Below are 15,259 nucleotides of genomic sequence, written 5' to 3'. Positions count from 1 at the left end.
AAGTATGAAAGCAAAAACACCTTCTAGAAAAGTAATGTTTTTTTCTTTTTTTTCTTTTCTTTTTTCTTTTTCTTTTGCTTAACACTTTGCATTACCTTTATTAATCTTCAAAAATAAGCCTTTTGTTTGTGCTGACACCCAGCACTCAGGTTCACTTCGTCACCTCTACTGTTGTCTCGGTCATGTGCTGTTCCAGAGAGTGCTATGCAGGATTCACGGCATCAGAAAGATTATTTTCTTTCATAAACCGAAGGACACAACCTCACAAGGTTTATTCCAACACACCATCTCAAAATAGACGTCATAATAAAATAATCAAATCTCCTCTCTCTTGTATTTTATTTCTGTAGGCCACCATTGTCTTATTTTAGAATTTGCCTTGTAATCTGATGCAGGAGCTTCTGTCACTCAACACCAACATGATTTCATTAAAGTAGCTCAAATAATACAGCAAACTCAACCGATCGAGTCAAACACTTGAGAGATGGGTGCTAATTAAATTCGGTTATACCCCAGCCTTGCCTTCAATTCCCAAAATGTCTTGTTTTCCCCTCAAGCACGCAGCAGCAGCACTTATTGATTGGATTCAGTCAATAAAGCCTAGTTTCCTCTACTCTGATCCTGATGCACTTAGGGAGAAGGTCCCTGCCTGCATGAATGCTGCCAGGTTATAGCTGAAGAGCACATAAATTATTCAGGAGCTGTGCTTCGGCCCAGGCCTCCATTAATGATGTCACCCAACCCCGTGGAGCCAGACAAGCTCCCGTGGGATGCTATGCTTGACACTGCTACTGTGGGGGTGCTGATCAATAAGACCCCAGGCCTGCTATAGCTTTCAGAAATCAACACAAAGAAAATATGTTTCTAATAAACAATATCGCAACAACAAACAAAAATACAATGGACGTTGTAAGGCTAAATGTAAAAATAGTTTTGCAGATTTTCATTTTCAAGCTTATTCCATAAAACCACCTCATTGTTTGTTGCATTATTTACTTATCTGAACCTGTGTAAGATCGTTTAGAATTGTTTTGACTTCGTATCACTCTATACTGTTACATACAATATTATATAAGACACAAAGTACACAGAGCACATTCATTCAACAGATCTTGAAAGATGGACAGACAGACATAGACAGACAGACATACAGACAGACTGTCAGCTGGTAGCATTAACAGTTAACGGCAGCAGAGCAGAATGATTTGTAGCTGTCAGTCTGCTTAGAGTTCTGGGAAGTCAGCTGAAAGGATTCTTCTTGGACATGGAAAATCAACAAAGAAAAGACTAATATTTTGCCAGGAGCTTTTGCCACTGAATCAGAGGGCCCCTGGATCGCCATGCAGATATTAAGAGCTCAGAACCTCCAAATTATTGGCTAGTGCAGTGATCCTTGTTCTTGTTCTTTATAATCACCTTGAAATCCTGGAAAACCTTTTGAGTTGTTTCATTTTATGTGCATCCCACATGGAGTTCATCCAGTGGTTTATTTAAAATCTAACAAAAAAAAAAAAAAAACTTTCTGTTGAATGCTTACGTATTATTGTCTTTAATGCAATCTAAATGAGCTAAATTGTAACTAATCCCAGAAATGCCTGTTGAAATTGAATGCGGCCATGCTGTACACAGTGTAGCTATGATGATTTCATTTATACATACACTTGAATTTCTGTAGTGGTTAGGTCTTCAGTACTGTGAAAAGCTATAAACACTTTTGGAAGCACTTTATTTTACAGTCCTGTTCCTCATGTACATACTATGTACTTATTATTGATTACAATAACTATGCAATAACTAGGTACTAACCCTGAACCTACCCCTAAACCTAACCCTACCCCATGTAGTTACCTTGTGTTACCAGAACTTTCGTAGATAAATACACTGTAAGTACACTATTAGTACATGTAAGTACATGTACTGTAAAATAAAGTGCAACCACACTTTTAGTAAAGCTTGTTAGTAAAATAAGAGTTATTTAAAAATTATTAGACAAGAAATGGGATATTCAATCACAAGCTGTTGCTCAATGCTGTGGCGCCATATGCTCAATGAAACCGTATAGATGGTAATGCTATTGTGGGTAATGTTAATAATGGGTTTTGAATAGTGTTAGTACAATTACATTACAAATCAAGATAACGTTTCATATATCCACTCCATTTAAACAGGGAAAATGCTTATTTTAGTACATTTAATCTAAAATGTATAGTTTTTTGGAAGTATACTGAATACTGTTTCATTTATACAGAATTTGTCATTGTTAATGAAGATATTTATAATGTTGTTATAGGTCATAGTGCCAGCATAGCGTTATCAGGAGCCTTCTATTAAACCCAGCTCTTGGATATTTGTTGAATACCAAAGTTATTGGCATGGCACACAGCACCTCACAATTAGAATCAATTGTACTTAGTATTCACTTAACATTAGCCAGATTTTAACAGTTGTTTATTATTGCTTTCCTAGAAAGTTCTACGTTTTCTTTCATGGAGACAGACGAATAACAGAAGAATAAAATGTTTCCAGATGTCAGATTTTCTTTTTTATACCGTAAAAAGGGTATAATTACTTGAAAAAATGTGAGGCCTTTTCCAAAGTAATTTTCAGTCATTTTATGTGCACTGGTGTTAAGGTTATCTCCATACACAAACTCTTGCTGTTCTAGCATTTTTGCAAAGAACTCATGCACTTTTAAACTCATAATTGATTTATTCCATGCTTTCTTTTTTCCAACAAGAGGAATCCTCAGAGATTTCCTTCAGAGATCTGAGAATGAAACCTTTTTGAACACAATGAACATTAATCATGACATTTAATGGGAGCTGTCGATTTCATAATTAAAATAGCAACTGTTTGGAAGTGTGAAAAGCTTTTACATTTATGCAAATAGGATGTCAGGTTATCCAATGTAGGTGTAGAGCATGATCAGCTGCCTAACTACCAAACAATAATGTAATCTAATACCAACCTGTAATAATTTAAATCATGTGTAGCTTGACCAAGTATAGTTTTAAAACAACTTCCACTTTATTAGTTGCTCTAATACATATATAGAGCACACACTGTTGCTGGGTGAAACATTTTCAGTGTAGAATCCAGGGCTGGATTTTACAGTCACATATAAGTTTTGGGTCCCTAGATCACTGCTATTTCAGGTCTCCACTGCAGCATCAAACAAACAGATCTCACCCAACTCACAGTAGAGGATCCAGAGCTGCGTCTGAAATCGCCTGCTGTATTTGTAGTCCTATGACCTAGTATGGCGTCAGTTGCATCGCTTCACTGCAATTCACAATTGCTTCCCGGTGGCCTCATGGGGTAGTAAAAGGTCACTCCAGATGTAAGTCATCCAGGTGCTGTTTATTTCATTTGGACATATGACTACTCGCCTACTATTTGGGCTGGAGACAAACTGGAGCTGGTGTAATCTCTAGCTGCTGTACCTCGCAAGTTAATGATATGAATGTAATGTCAATATATTTACTGCTCTACACTTTCAGATGTTTGTGGGACATGTGCTGCACAAATAAACTTGACGTGCCTCACCAAAGTCTAACAAGAAGAAACTGTGTTAAATAGAATTTGACATGCAAGTAAAAAAGTATCTGTCCTCTGCTTTGCCACTATAAGGGTAACACAAAATTGGTGAAAAATTTTTGAGATTCTGATCAGTGTAATAGCATAAGGATAAGGATATCGCATAGTTTTGGAGCCAAATGCAAAAATGCTCCTCCTCCTTTATAGATATCCTACTACCAAAACTCCAGAGTTATGCAACCTTAAAGTGTGTGGTGGATTGTAGCATGATAAAAGAAAAATGCTACAGTATATAAACAACTCTGCATTAGCATACTTAGCATAAAAATTCCTATTATCATCCTCCACTGTGATTTAGTCACACACAAGAAAGGAGGAACCCAACCATGTATTTTACCTTTGACACACACAAGGATTTTATAATCAAAGCCAGGTTGTTAGTGCACACAGCTTGATATTCATAGAGTGTATGTGCATAATTAAACACCAGAAGCAGTAGAAAAGAGAGTGCAGAAAACCAAAAATGCCATATCTTGAGACCAGAATATCATACATTAGATACTTGAGGGTGGGCTCTTTTGACTTCAGTAAGAAACCTGAACACCATAGAAAAGTGGTTGCTAAGTGTTCTTAAGTGCTGACAACCATTTCTATTAATCTCCATTTGAGCATTTGAGTGATACAAATATATTATTTTATATATTATTCATATATTTTAGAATTCTCATTATTTTTGGTTCTATTTCATTGCACGAAAAGGTATGATGGAAATGTTTTCTCTTTCTCAGTCAGCATTGTGAACCTCCATTCAAGGCTGCCTGTCATCCCTTTTACTGTCTGCAGTTGACAGGATAACATTGAAGTGCAACATTCAGATGAGGGTTGCTCTCGTCTGATCATGGCAGACATTTGAATTAGAAAGATACAGAAGGTTAATTCGCCTCTCAGTAGACTCCCTCAGACGGAAGGTCATGCACAATTAAAATGTTCTCTCTGCTATATTTGTTTCAGTGCAACCACATAAATTATTATTTTTTAAATACATTGTGAAAATGTTTTGACAGTTAAGTCAAGTCAAGTCACCTTTATTTATATAGCGCTTTAAACAAAATACATTGCGTCAAAACTGAACAACATTCATTAGGAAAACAGTGTGTCAATAATGCAAAATGACAGTTAAAGGCAGTTCATCATTGAATTCAGTGATGTCATTTCTGTTCAGTTAAATAGTGTCTGTGCATTTATTTGCAATCAAGTCAATGATATCGCTGTAGATGAAGTGACCCCAACTAAGCAAGCCAGAGGCGACAGCAGCAAGGAACCAAAACTCCTAAGTTAGCTCCTAGTTAACCTAAAAACATGCTTTATATGGTCAGATATAAATATCCAACTAGCATTGTTGGCTGAGTTTTTATTAACATTAATGCTATTCTTCTTAAATGCTGAATGCAACTTTGGTAAATTTGCTAAAAATGTACTTACACTGGGTGTAGCAAATTTGCAAATTATACATTTGACAAGCTTTACTTTTTTTCTGATATTTATGTGATATACGAATCTTTAATAAAGTGATAAATACTGACAGTACTTATATTCTGCTGATCCACTGTTAGAACGTGGAACAGAAAGATACTAGAACGGTACCTAAATGAGATACTTCATCCAGAAATAAACCCCATGCATTTGCAGGTCTATCTGACTTTCTTTCTTCTGTGAAACACAAATGGAGGTTTTTAGAAAAAATTATCTATCTCTGTAAGTCCTTTGACATTGACATTTTGACAGGGGATGCTGACAAATTAGTAAACTGGATTAGGGATGGATCCCACAATACCCTTCATAAAGTGAACACTGTCTGTAGAAAAAAATTTGATAAGATACACAATGTATATATATCCAGTGGTGCTTTGCTACTAAACTGTTAAAACGTAAAGCCAAACGCTTGAAAAACATCTGCTGTCTCTTCAAATGAAATCACATTTTCACTGGCTGACAGCTACAACCCCAGAATGACTAATACTGGTTGTTGTTGTTCTTAATTAATGCACCTTTCTTTTGTTATCTTATAATAACATCACCTCCCCCATGACATGCCCCATGTGTTATTAACAGAGTTAATCAGGTGAGAAATTATATTCTTCACCTCCCCTGTTGTGTTTGACCGCTAACCAGTGACAGAAGACGGGAAGCACAAATTAAATGGGTCACAAATCAGCTAAAGAGTGAGAGGGCTGGAAGAAAAGTAATTGGATGGACAGAAGTGTGTGCACTAATCAAAGCCGTAAGGTAAAAGTGGCTAGCCAAGAGCATGTGATGTCTGAACAAATGGTGCCAAAAAGTATAATAGATTTCTGGTAATGATAGAATGACACAGAAGACAACAGTCAAAGGTTGATTTCCCTTTTGTTGCATGGCAAAAGGTAAACTAGTAGAGTAAGTTCAATGTTACTTACACATCATTGACTACAAATTGGATTTCTGCTCATTAATCTTGTGAAAAAGACTCAGACAACGAAAAATCCTGCCCCTAGACTCTCGTTATTGGTTGAGCCAGAGCTTGTATTGATCTTATCTTATCTTGTTATTGATCAAAACATGTTTTTCATCTTATTGATAAACCGTAATCCAGTAATGGTGATGGGTGTTCCTTTCCAACATGCAATGTATGCAGTAAACCAATCACAACAGACTGGGTCATTGGACCAATCAGAGCAGAGTAGCCTCATGCTAAGAGGGTTTTGGAAAGATGAACAATTTGTTTGAGAGTCATTGAGAAATAAGGTAAATTTAAATGCATATTATAAGAAAATGAAAGTTTTTTTCTTTTTTTTACTTACGTGCATGTAAACCTGTTGTTGATGACCCAAAACCAAATTCTGAACCTTTCAAATAGCATAATAGGGAGATTTTGAAAATGAATGTCTACACTGATATATAAAATGTTTGGATTCATTTTGCACTTTTTCATCAAAAATCTAAGGTTAATTACTTTTGCCTAGTCAAAGATGTATGGTATTAACATTGATCAAGACCTCAGATCCCATATTCAAAAGCAACACAAATGACAGTGAAGTTTGAAGAAAAATATGTTAAATTAGAACAGACGAGAACAGATTGGTAGAATAATATTTTCAGCATTTAATTGCAAGACACATTTCGGATAAATAGCATAAACCTTTACATTCTCTCTGAGAAACACTGGATTAGAGAAGAAGGGGTATCTGATTGAATTCTTCTTGATGTCCCAGAAGACCTACACTTCCCAGCAAGGTCGATACACTCTTCCCACCATGCACCTCATGGTGTCCCTTCTGATGATGGCGATGCTTGGGCTCAGGTCCGGTCCGACATCTCTGCGCTCTGTGCTGAGAAGGCTCTCGGGGAGACTGAGATGAGGGACTCCTCTGTTCAGAGATGTTAGGGTCCTCAGCAGATTGGAGTCAGCCACCACGATGATCCTGGAGTTGCCTGGTGCGGATCTCAGAGCGTTCTCCTCCAAGCTGTCACTCAACCCTTGCAGATCTGGCTCCGTGTCTTCAGCTTTGGTCATGGGGATGGCAGCGGTTTTGAAGTAGCACTCAGACAAAAGTGCAACAGAGATGAGGACAGTGCCAACGGAAAGCTTCATTCTTGATCCCGAGTGTTTCTTCAGTGGTTCAGCTGTGGTCTCTCACCTCTTGTCTTGTAAGTTGGTATGAGGATGGTGGCAACTTGGTCCCTTTTTATAGGCCTACCAGCCACAGTCTACAATGTGCCACGTTATCCTTAGATTCACCATTGTCTTGGTTTCTCTTCAGTAGCTATGTGGCTATTAACAAAAACACAAAATCTCATTGAGAACCTGATGAGACCACTGACAGAGCTCAAGTATTTTGTTTGGTGGTAAATTGATTAAGATTTCCTGCAACCTGGCTTGTGTTCAGCATTCAGACTGCAGGGTTCCACTGAGTGTGCATCATAGGAGGGGATGTAATTCCAGAATCCTCACACTTTGAAACAATATGAGAGGATTACAGACCTGCTGAAGAGTGAAAGTTGATAACTATTTTCTCATTAGAATCACAAGACAAAGTCATCAAAAGAGGCTCTAGCCCTAGTAGCCCAAAGTAAACATCAACACCCAGCAGGATGTTGTATTATTTGATTTGGAGAAGTGCTGCTGATTCATGACAATGTTGCAGGTGTTTCAATTAGTATCAAGCATCATTTCAGTGCAGCCTTAATGGGGCTCCAGCTGGTTAATGCTACTTGATATAGAAAACATCTATTCATTCATCTTACTCTGAACTCACTGAAATGAACCACAATGGCTTTTTTTTCGACATATTGTATGACGTATAGAGTCCTTAAATGGTAAAACATGAGATTTTCTTGAAATGTGAAAATAATAATAATAATAATAAAATCTTACCAGGATAATCATAATGATAATCACTTAACAAATGTACTTAACAAATGAGTAAAAGATTAACGATTTAAATTATCCCATTTTTACTAAATATAAAAATAAAATATATCCAGTTAAATGCAGAATAGTAATCCATACAAAGAAAAAAGTTTTTACCACCTACTAAACAAATATAACCACTGGGTTACTGAGAAATTGTGATTTCTGCTACATCGTGTTAGATGTGAATTGCGAAAATACTTGCAATACTTGCGAAAAATGCATTTTAAATTCCCCTATTCTCAAAAATACGCATGTATTTTGTGAGAATCATAATCAGAATAAGCTTTATTGCCAGGTATGTTCACACATACGAGGAATTAGTTTTCATGATAGAAGCTCCGCAGTACAACAGAATGACAGCGACAGAACATAAAACACACAATAAAAGAATAACAAATACAAAAAATATAAATAAGTAGGTAAGGAATGACAATATACAAATTGACAATTGTAGGCAGGTATATTAAAAAAAAGCAGTTATGTATGTACATGTATATTATGTGCAAAATATACACTAAGTATGTGTGTTAGATAAATAAGTGTATGTGTATATAAATATAAAGTGTAGTGTGTTCCACAGTTATTATCAATTTGTTAATTAGATGGATTGCCTGAGTGAAGAAACTGGTCCTGTGTCTGGTCGTTCTAGTGCTCAGTGCTCTGTAGCGTCGACCAGATGGCAACAGTTCAAAGAGGGAGTGTGCTGGATGTGAGGGGTCCAGAGTGATTTTTCCAGCCATTTTGCTCACTCTGGATAAGTACAGTTCTTGAATAGAAGGGAGGGTTGTACCGATGATTCGCTCAGCAGTCCGGACTACCCTCTGTAGTCTTCTGAGGTCAGATTTAGAAGCTGAGCTGAACCAGACAGTTACTGAAGTGCAGAGGATGGATTCGATGATGGTGGAGTAGAACTGTTTCAGCAGCTCCTGTGGCAGGTTAAACTTCCTCAGCTGGCGAAAGAAGTACAACCTCTGCTCAGCTGGCGAAAGAAGTACAACCTCTGCTGGGCCTTTTTCACAGTGGAGTCAATGTGAATGTCCCACTTCAGGTCCTGAGAGATAGTGGTGCCCAGGAACCTGAATGACTCCACTGCAGTCACAGTGCTGTTCATGATGGTGAGTGGGGGGAGTGCAGGGGGGTTTCTCCTGAAGTCCATGATCATCTCCACTGTTTTGAGGGTGTTAAGCTCCAGGTTGTTGAGAGTGCACCAGACAGCCAGCTCTTTAACCTCCTGTCTGTAAGCAGACTCGTCACCGTCCTGAATGTGGCCGATGAGTGTGGTGTCGTCTGCAAACTTCAGGAGCTTGACAGAGGGGTCCTTAGATGTGCAATCATTAGTGTACAGGGAGAAGAGCAGTGGGGAGAGAACACAGCCCTGGGGAGCTCCGGTGCTGATTGTACGGGTGCTGGATGTGTATTTTCCCAATCTCACTAGCTGCTGCCTGTCTGTCAGAAAGCTGTTGATCCACTGACAGATGGAGGTGGGCACGGAGAGCTGATTTAGTTTGGGCAGGAGGAGGTTTGGGATGATCGTGTTGAAGGCCGAGCTGAAGTCCACAAACAGGATCCTCACATAAGTCCCCGGTCTGTCTAGGTGTTGCAGAACATAATGCAGTCCAATGTTTACTGCATCGTCCACAGACCTGTTTGCTCTGTAGGCAAACTGAAGAGGATCCAGTAAGGGTCCAGTGATGTCCTTCAGGTGGGCCAGCACCAGTTTTTCAAATGACTTCATGACTACAGATGTTAAAGCCACAGGCCTGTAGTCATTAATCCTGTAATTTGGGGTTTCTTTGGGATGGGGATGATGGTGGAGCGTTTAAAGCATGAAGGGACTTCGCACAGCTCCAGCGATCTGTTGAAGAATTGAATCTTTCATGTCTAATGTACCCAGTCTTTCCTTCTTATCTTCAGATTTTTTATCTACCTCCAAAACCCGATGAATTTTTAAGACTTCTATTTAAATCCCACATTTAAAATCGCAATAGTCTCCGAATTGTTCTCAATAGGATAATTACTTTATATGTCAGCTGAATTCCACTTTGGTTTTAAATAAGACTAAGACCCTCTTCCGGCCGTTTGGCTGGCTAAGTCATTTTCTATAATCAAAGGCCATGTCACACTGTACTGTAAAAGCAGAAATGTCAAAAATAATTAGAAGCAAGGCTGGTAAAAGAACAACTAAGAGAACAAGATAATCTAAAGCAAGAGATTATTCAGCTGTGCAAAGTCACAAGTTCATCTCTTTGAGATAAAAGACTACAAATTAATAAATATAAATTTTTAAGGCAAATCTTTCATATCAAGAACTACAGAAACAAACAATTAATTTTGCAAAACATAATGTAGATCAGTTTTAGCAATTATTTACCCTATTTACATTTTAAACACCTTTGCAGAGAACATATAACTATCATTTAGTTGCTAATTAATTATTCTTCCCAATATGCATCGCCCTCCCCAACAATGAAATGTATGAAGTATATGATGATTCATTTCTCCAACATAAACATAAATGGTGAATTTAATCTAAACCACTGTATCCCTCCTCTGTAGTGTGTCCATAATGTATCATTTAATTATCTTCCAAACAATCATTTCCACTGAGGTGAGGTGATAAGAGAGAGCAACTGTGAAACGTTAACAAGGTTTTGAACCATGGGAAAAGTGTAATCACAGTTGGGATAAGAAAGGCTGGTTTCAAACAAAAGAACAAAAACGGGAAATCATTCTAGACTGTTTTAGTAATATACAAACCAGCTCAGAGTGTTATGCATCCTGGAACAAGGTGGGTGGATTTTACTACTAAATGGTCTGTGGGCTCTAAATGTACTTTCCTCTTGTGTTGAGGGATTTTGAACAAGGCTGGACTTATTGCCACTACATTTCCTCTCCCACAGGGTGTTTCTGTACATGGCAATATGATGAAATTAACTTTCTCACTCAAAATAAATGGTGAAAAAATTAACAGTGGAGCTGATTCATTGTGCAGATGTACTGTAAGAGATATTTGAATGACTGGTTTGCTCTTTGTGGGATCATTTACAAAGATTTTATTATGGCCTGACTGGTCAAAATGCAGGAAGCACATTATTCTCTTGAAAAAAAAAAAAAAAAACTTCTAAAAACAGACTTTGAATACTTGTAGTATAAATACAGCATAATTAGTGTGATCACATCGAAAATTCCTACAAGAAAAAGTTAACTTTAAAACACCTGAATGATGCACTAAATAAACATGTAATATTGAACACTTTAATAACAGCTTTAATTACATAGTAAAAGGAGAGGTGACATCAGACTCTGATGCTGGATGACAATATAACTATCTTAAACAATAGCATTTAGTAAAGTGCATAGTTTAAGCGCATTGTGTATTGTGTCTAATGTGGGACACTGCTGCTGTTTTTGCTACATACTGTATGTACATAATACCTTAAAGGCCCATTTACACCAAGACTGATAACAATAAAGAAAACTATAATGATAAATATATTCATGTCCACATCAACGCTCAATAACAATCTGTTTATTTTAAGCAAGTGCTGCAGGTCATCTGCGCTTTAAATGCTCAAGCTCTTTAAATTGATTCTGATTGTCAATGTTTTTATTATTCATCAGCTGGGGAAAAAAATAGTTCTGAAAGTGATTCCAATGATATTGTTCCCCAGTGTCATTATCATTTTATATTCAGAATCATTTTTAAAAATATATATCTTTCTCATTATCGTTATTGTTATGGTAGCACTTTATTTTACAGTCCTGTTCCTCATCTACATACTATGTACTTATTATAGCAATTACAATAACTATGTAATAACTAGGTACTAACCCTGAACCTACCCCTAAACATAACCCTACCCCAATGTAGTTACTTTGTGTTATCAGAACTTTCTTAGATAAATACACTGTAAGTACACTATTAGTACATGTCGGGCTTTAAAGAATAATGTAATGAATCTCAAGTTGTTCCAAAGCTATACAAGTTTCTTCTGTAGACTGCTAAAAAGATGGGTCTCAGTCCGCTTCCAACCAATGAACTCTGGTGCGGTTCGAAGGAAATACAAATGCAACATGGACCAAATACATCTAAACAAACCAAAAACAGGAAGTAATGACAAGATGCGATGCTAGCATCATGATTTAACAATTCGAAACGAGTAGTGTATCCAAAAAAAAAAAAAAGTTGTCAGAGGGCAAACATGGAGCAACAAGGAGGTAAACTTTTAGTCGAACACAGCTTTTGTTTGTGGTGTTTGGTGAGTTTCTTCGCAAAATATACGTCATTCAACTCAACCAATCAGGTTGTGGACATATCACTATGCCTTTAGGTTCAGTATCATTAAGGTTAGCTGTCAAAAATGCCAGTGTGTATGCTCAGCGGACCAGGCCCAAATGTATTGTTTTCTTTTTTTGGTCTGTACCAAACAAACCAAGAAAACTGAACTACAAGTGTGCACGCAACCTTAAAAAGACCTGGGACCCAAAGTAAAAGATTGAGACTCGACCTTGACCCAGGTGAGTGTTTAAAATATGGACCCCCATCTTGTCTCTGTTACTATCTACCCCCGTACAGGCTGGAGACTGAAAAGGCAATTTGGAAAACTAAAGCATGATACTTACTTCCTCTGGAGGTGTAACTGGATCACGAACAGTTGGCACTGCTCCATCCTCCATCCTCCTTTATACTGACCCTCATTCACAAAGCAGTCTGGTGAAAATTATTTGTGCACACATAAATGAATTGCAGTAAAGTTGAGGGAGCATCTTCTTCAAAACCAAAATTAATTCATCTCGTCTTCAGTGGCTCTGATTTTGGGAATAAATGGAGAGAGCAATGTGGATTCATACATCTAGCTACAGAACACCTAAAGAGCTTGGGGACATTCTCGTCAGTGCAACAATGGCGGACTGTGTTCAACTCACTGTGAAGTCGCTCAGGGCGGTTCTATGTATAAATGGCAGTGTCTGTCAACTTTCGTGAGCGAGGCCTGTGTCTAATGTGACGACAAATTAGCAGTAATGCTGAAAACAGGTAGTTGGGAGACACTGCTTTTTACTAATGGGATTAAAAACAAGGATTGGGTGGATTTGTATTATTATAGGGTGGTTGTGTACATACACTGCCAACAAACATATGTCCCAGCAACAAGTGAAAGTGAATTTTGCATAATAGGTCCCCTTTAAATAAAAAATAAAAAATATTTATGATACAATGACAGACCCACATTAAAAAGACGCAACCATGAAAAAAGATTCCGGGAGGGCTTTTTCTTTTGCCTAACCACCTGGCAACCACCCAGAACACCCTAGCAACCTCTTAGAATGCCCTGAGAATCATATATCAACACCCTGGCGATGCTCTCTGCATCATATGTTTTGCAGGGACAAAAACTATTCTAATTTTCTTATGACAATGTAGCAATCTAGTTTTTGAATGGCTAATTTCTCAAATAGATATGTTAGTTGTGGAGGTTTACAGTTACTGTGTATCAAGGCATGTTATGGCAACTGTCTCAACAGCTCTCAGTATGTTTAAAAAAGTGTGTTCTCGTGCGCACGCGTCTGTGTGTGCGTGCGTGTGTCATGGGCAGGTGTTTGTGGGTTGGTATTTGTTTTTTTTTTTTCAGGACAGCTGCAGGCCATATGCTCATAACAGAGCTGTTTCTACAACTATAAATTGAGGATGGAACAGTTGAAGAATTTTAACCATGCTCTGTCTGTCTAAATCCAACTGGACTTTAACCCTGAGTCCATTGAACATAAATGGAGCAAGGCTCTGCAAATCTGTTTAGAGAAATCTAATGTCTGTCACTAGCACCACCAAACCCACTTGTTTTGTTTGTCTCCACCACAGTAATACGACAATACAAGCCAAATGCTTGCTTTGAGTATAGTATAGTTCTTAGAACTCCAAGAGAACTCTAAAGCCAATTTTTAGAATTCATCCAAATTAGACAAATACTAGTTTGCCTTTGTCAGTTCTTCTCGCTTTTTGCTTTCCCTGGCACTCTGAGCACGCACAGACCACAGCTGAAGGTGTTTGTGTGCTATAGAATCGGCCTGTTAACAGTCTTACCGCCACACCTCACCATCCCAACCAGAGAAAAGAGTCTCCGAGGTTGTATACTCCGCTATGAAATGTGCACACCAGCTGACTATACCAGTAGTTGCCAAGCAAAACACAAGACCCTCGTTCAGGGGCCGGAGGAAAGGCAGCTTAGCCTCACTTGGAGAGGAGACAGTGCTTCCCACATAACCTGAGCCCCCACTCGGCCCACGGCAGCAGAACTTTGTTAAAACAACACGAAGCAGGCTGCACTGTCGTCCGAGCTGAAGTGTTATTCCAGCTAGGTAAATAATAGAGCTCCCTTCTTCGTGTGATGAATAGCACATATTAACAGCCAAAAAATTCTATTAAGTTCCTGAGATCCATGTGCGGTAGTCTGCTAAAAGCCAATACGATGGAAATGAGCACACTCATTCTTTTACGTTCACATCTTTATTCACTTCATGATCATATCCGAAGACACAATACACAGCCGTGTCCTTCAGTGGTGAAAGAAAATGTTCGGAGGTTATAATGTTAATATGAAGTATGTGTTTTGACAGCTCCTAGTTTTGTACTGTCTCGGCTGGGTTCAGGACCATATTTATTGATACCACGATAATAAATGTATCGATTCTAAAAACAAAGAAACTGTAAAAATACTGTTGTTAATGTGAGGCATAGTCATTTACATGTACAGTAATGCTCTGCCTGAGAAGGTACCACAGAGGTTTAGTGAAGTAATAAAATACTTTTCCAAGTTTCAGGTTTTTTTTTAAGCAGTCAGTAATAACCAACTGACTCAAACATTGTTCTGGATGCAGTGGAAGCAGGAAGTAACACAATCATTGAAATTGCAGCTGTTGTAACAGATTATGTTTCCACGAGTTGCAGTTGGATGGGTGAGTATGTCAACACTTTTTTTAACAAAACATTTATGGACCAAAATTCTGTTTTGTATGGAAAACCAGCTCATTTAAGTCTGAGTCCAGGCAGAGACCTGTGTGTGTGTGTGTGTGTGTGTGTGTGTGTGTGTGTTGAAAGAAGCCTGGTTTCATGTCAATGTCACACGAACCTTTGTAGCACTCATACATACTGTTCTTTAGTTTAGAGATCAGATGGGACAGAGCAAATCGGCACAGACCGATGTTGTAAGTACTCAAATCTGGAGTCAAGAGTGAGTCCAAATGCTCCTGAGTTCATGGAAAGACCAAGACCATAAA

At 38.0% G+C, this 15,259-nt stretch overlaps 1 protein-coding gene across 1 annotated transcript; it reads right to left on the bottom strand.

The window, feature by feature from the left end:
• Positions 1-6,655: 6,655 nt before the first annotated feature.
• On the bottom strand, positions 6,656-7,235 carry LOC127987737 (pro-MCH 1-like). Its single transcript, XM_052590138.1, has one exon. The coding sequence runs from the start codon at positions 7,163-7,165 to the stop codon at positions 6,791-6,793; it is 375 nt and encodes a 124-aa protein (XP_052446098.1). The 5' UTR covers positions 7,166-7,235; the 3' UTR covers positions 6,656-6,790.
• Between the last annotated feature and the right edge of the window lie 8,024 nt (positions 7,236-15,259).

This window comes from Carassius gibelio, chromosome A5 (genome assembly GCF_023724105.1).
Source record: "Carassius gibelio isolate Cgi1373 ecotype wild population from Czech Republic chromosome A5, carGib1.2-hapl.c, whole genome shotgun sequence".
Classification (NCBI taxonomy): Eukaryota; Metazoa; Chordata; class Actinopteri; order Cypriniformes; family Cyprinidae; genus Carassius; species Carassius gibelio.
This window is presented reverse-complemented; position numbering and strand designations above follow the sequence as displayed.

Excerpts from the sequence above, each read along its gene's own strand:
- LOC127987737 (XM_052590138.1), bottom strand. The coding sequence starts at position 7,165 with ATGAAGCTTTCCGTTGGCACTGTCCTCATCTCTGTTGCACTTTTGTCT.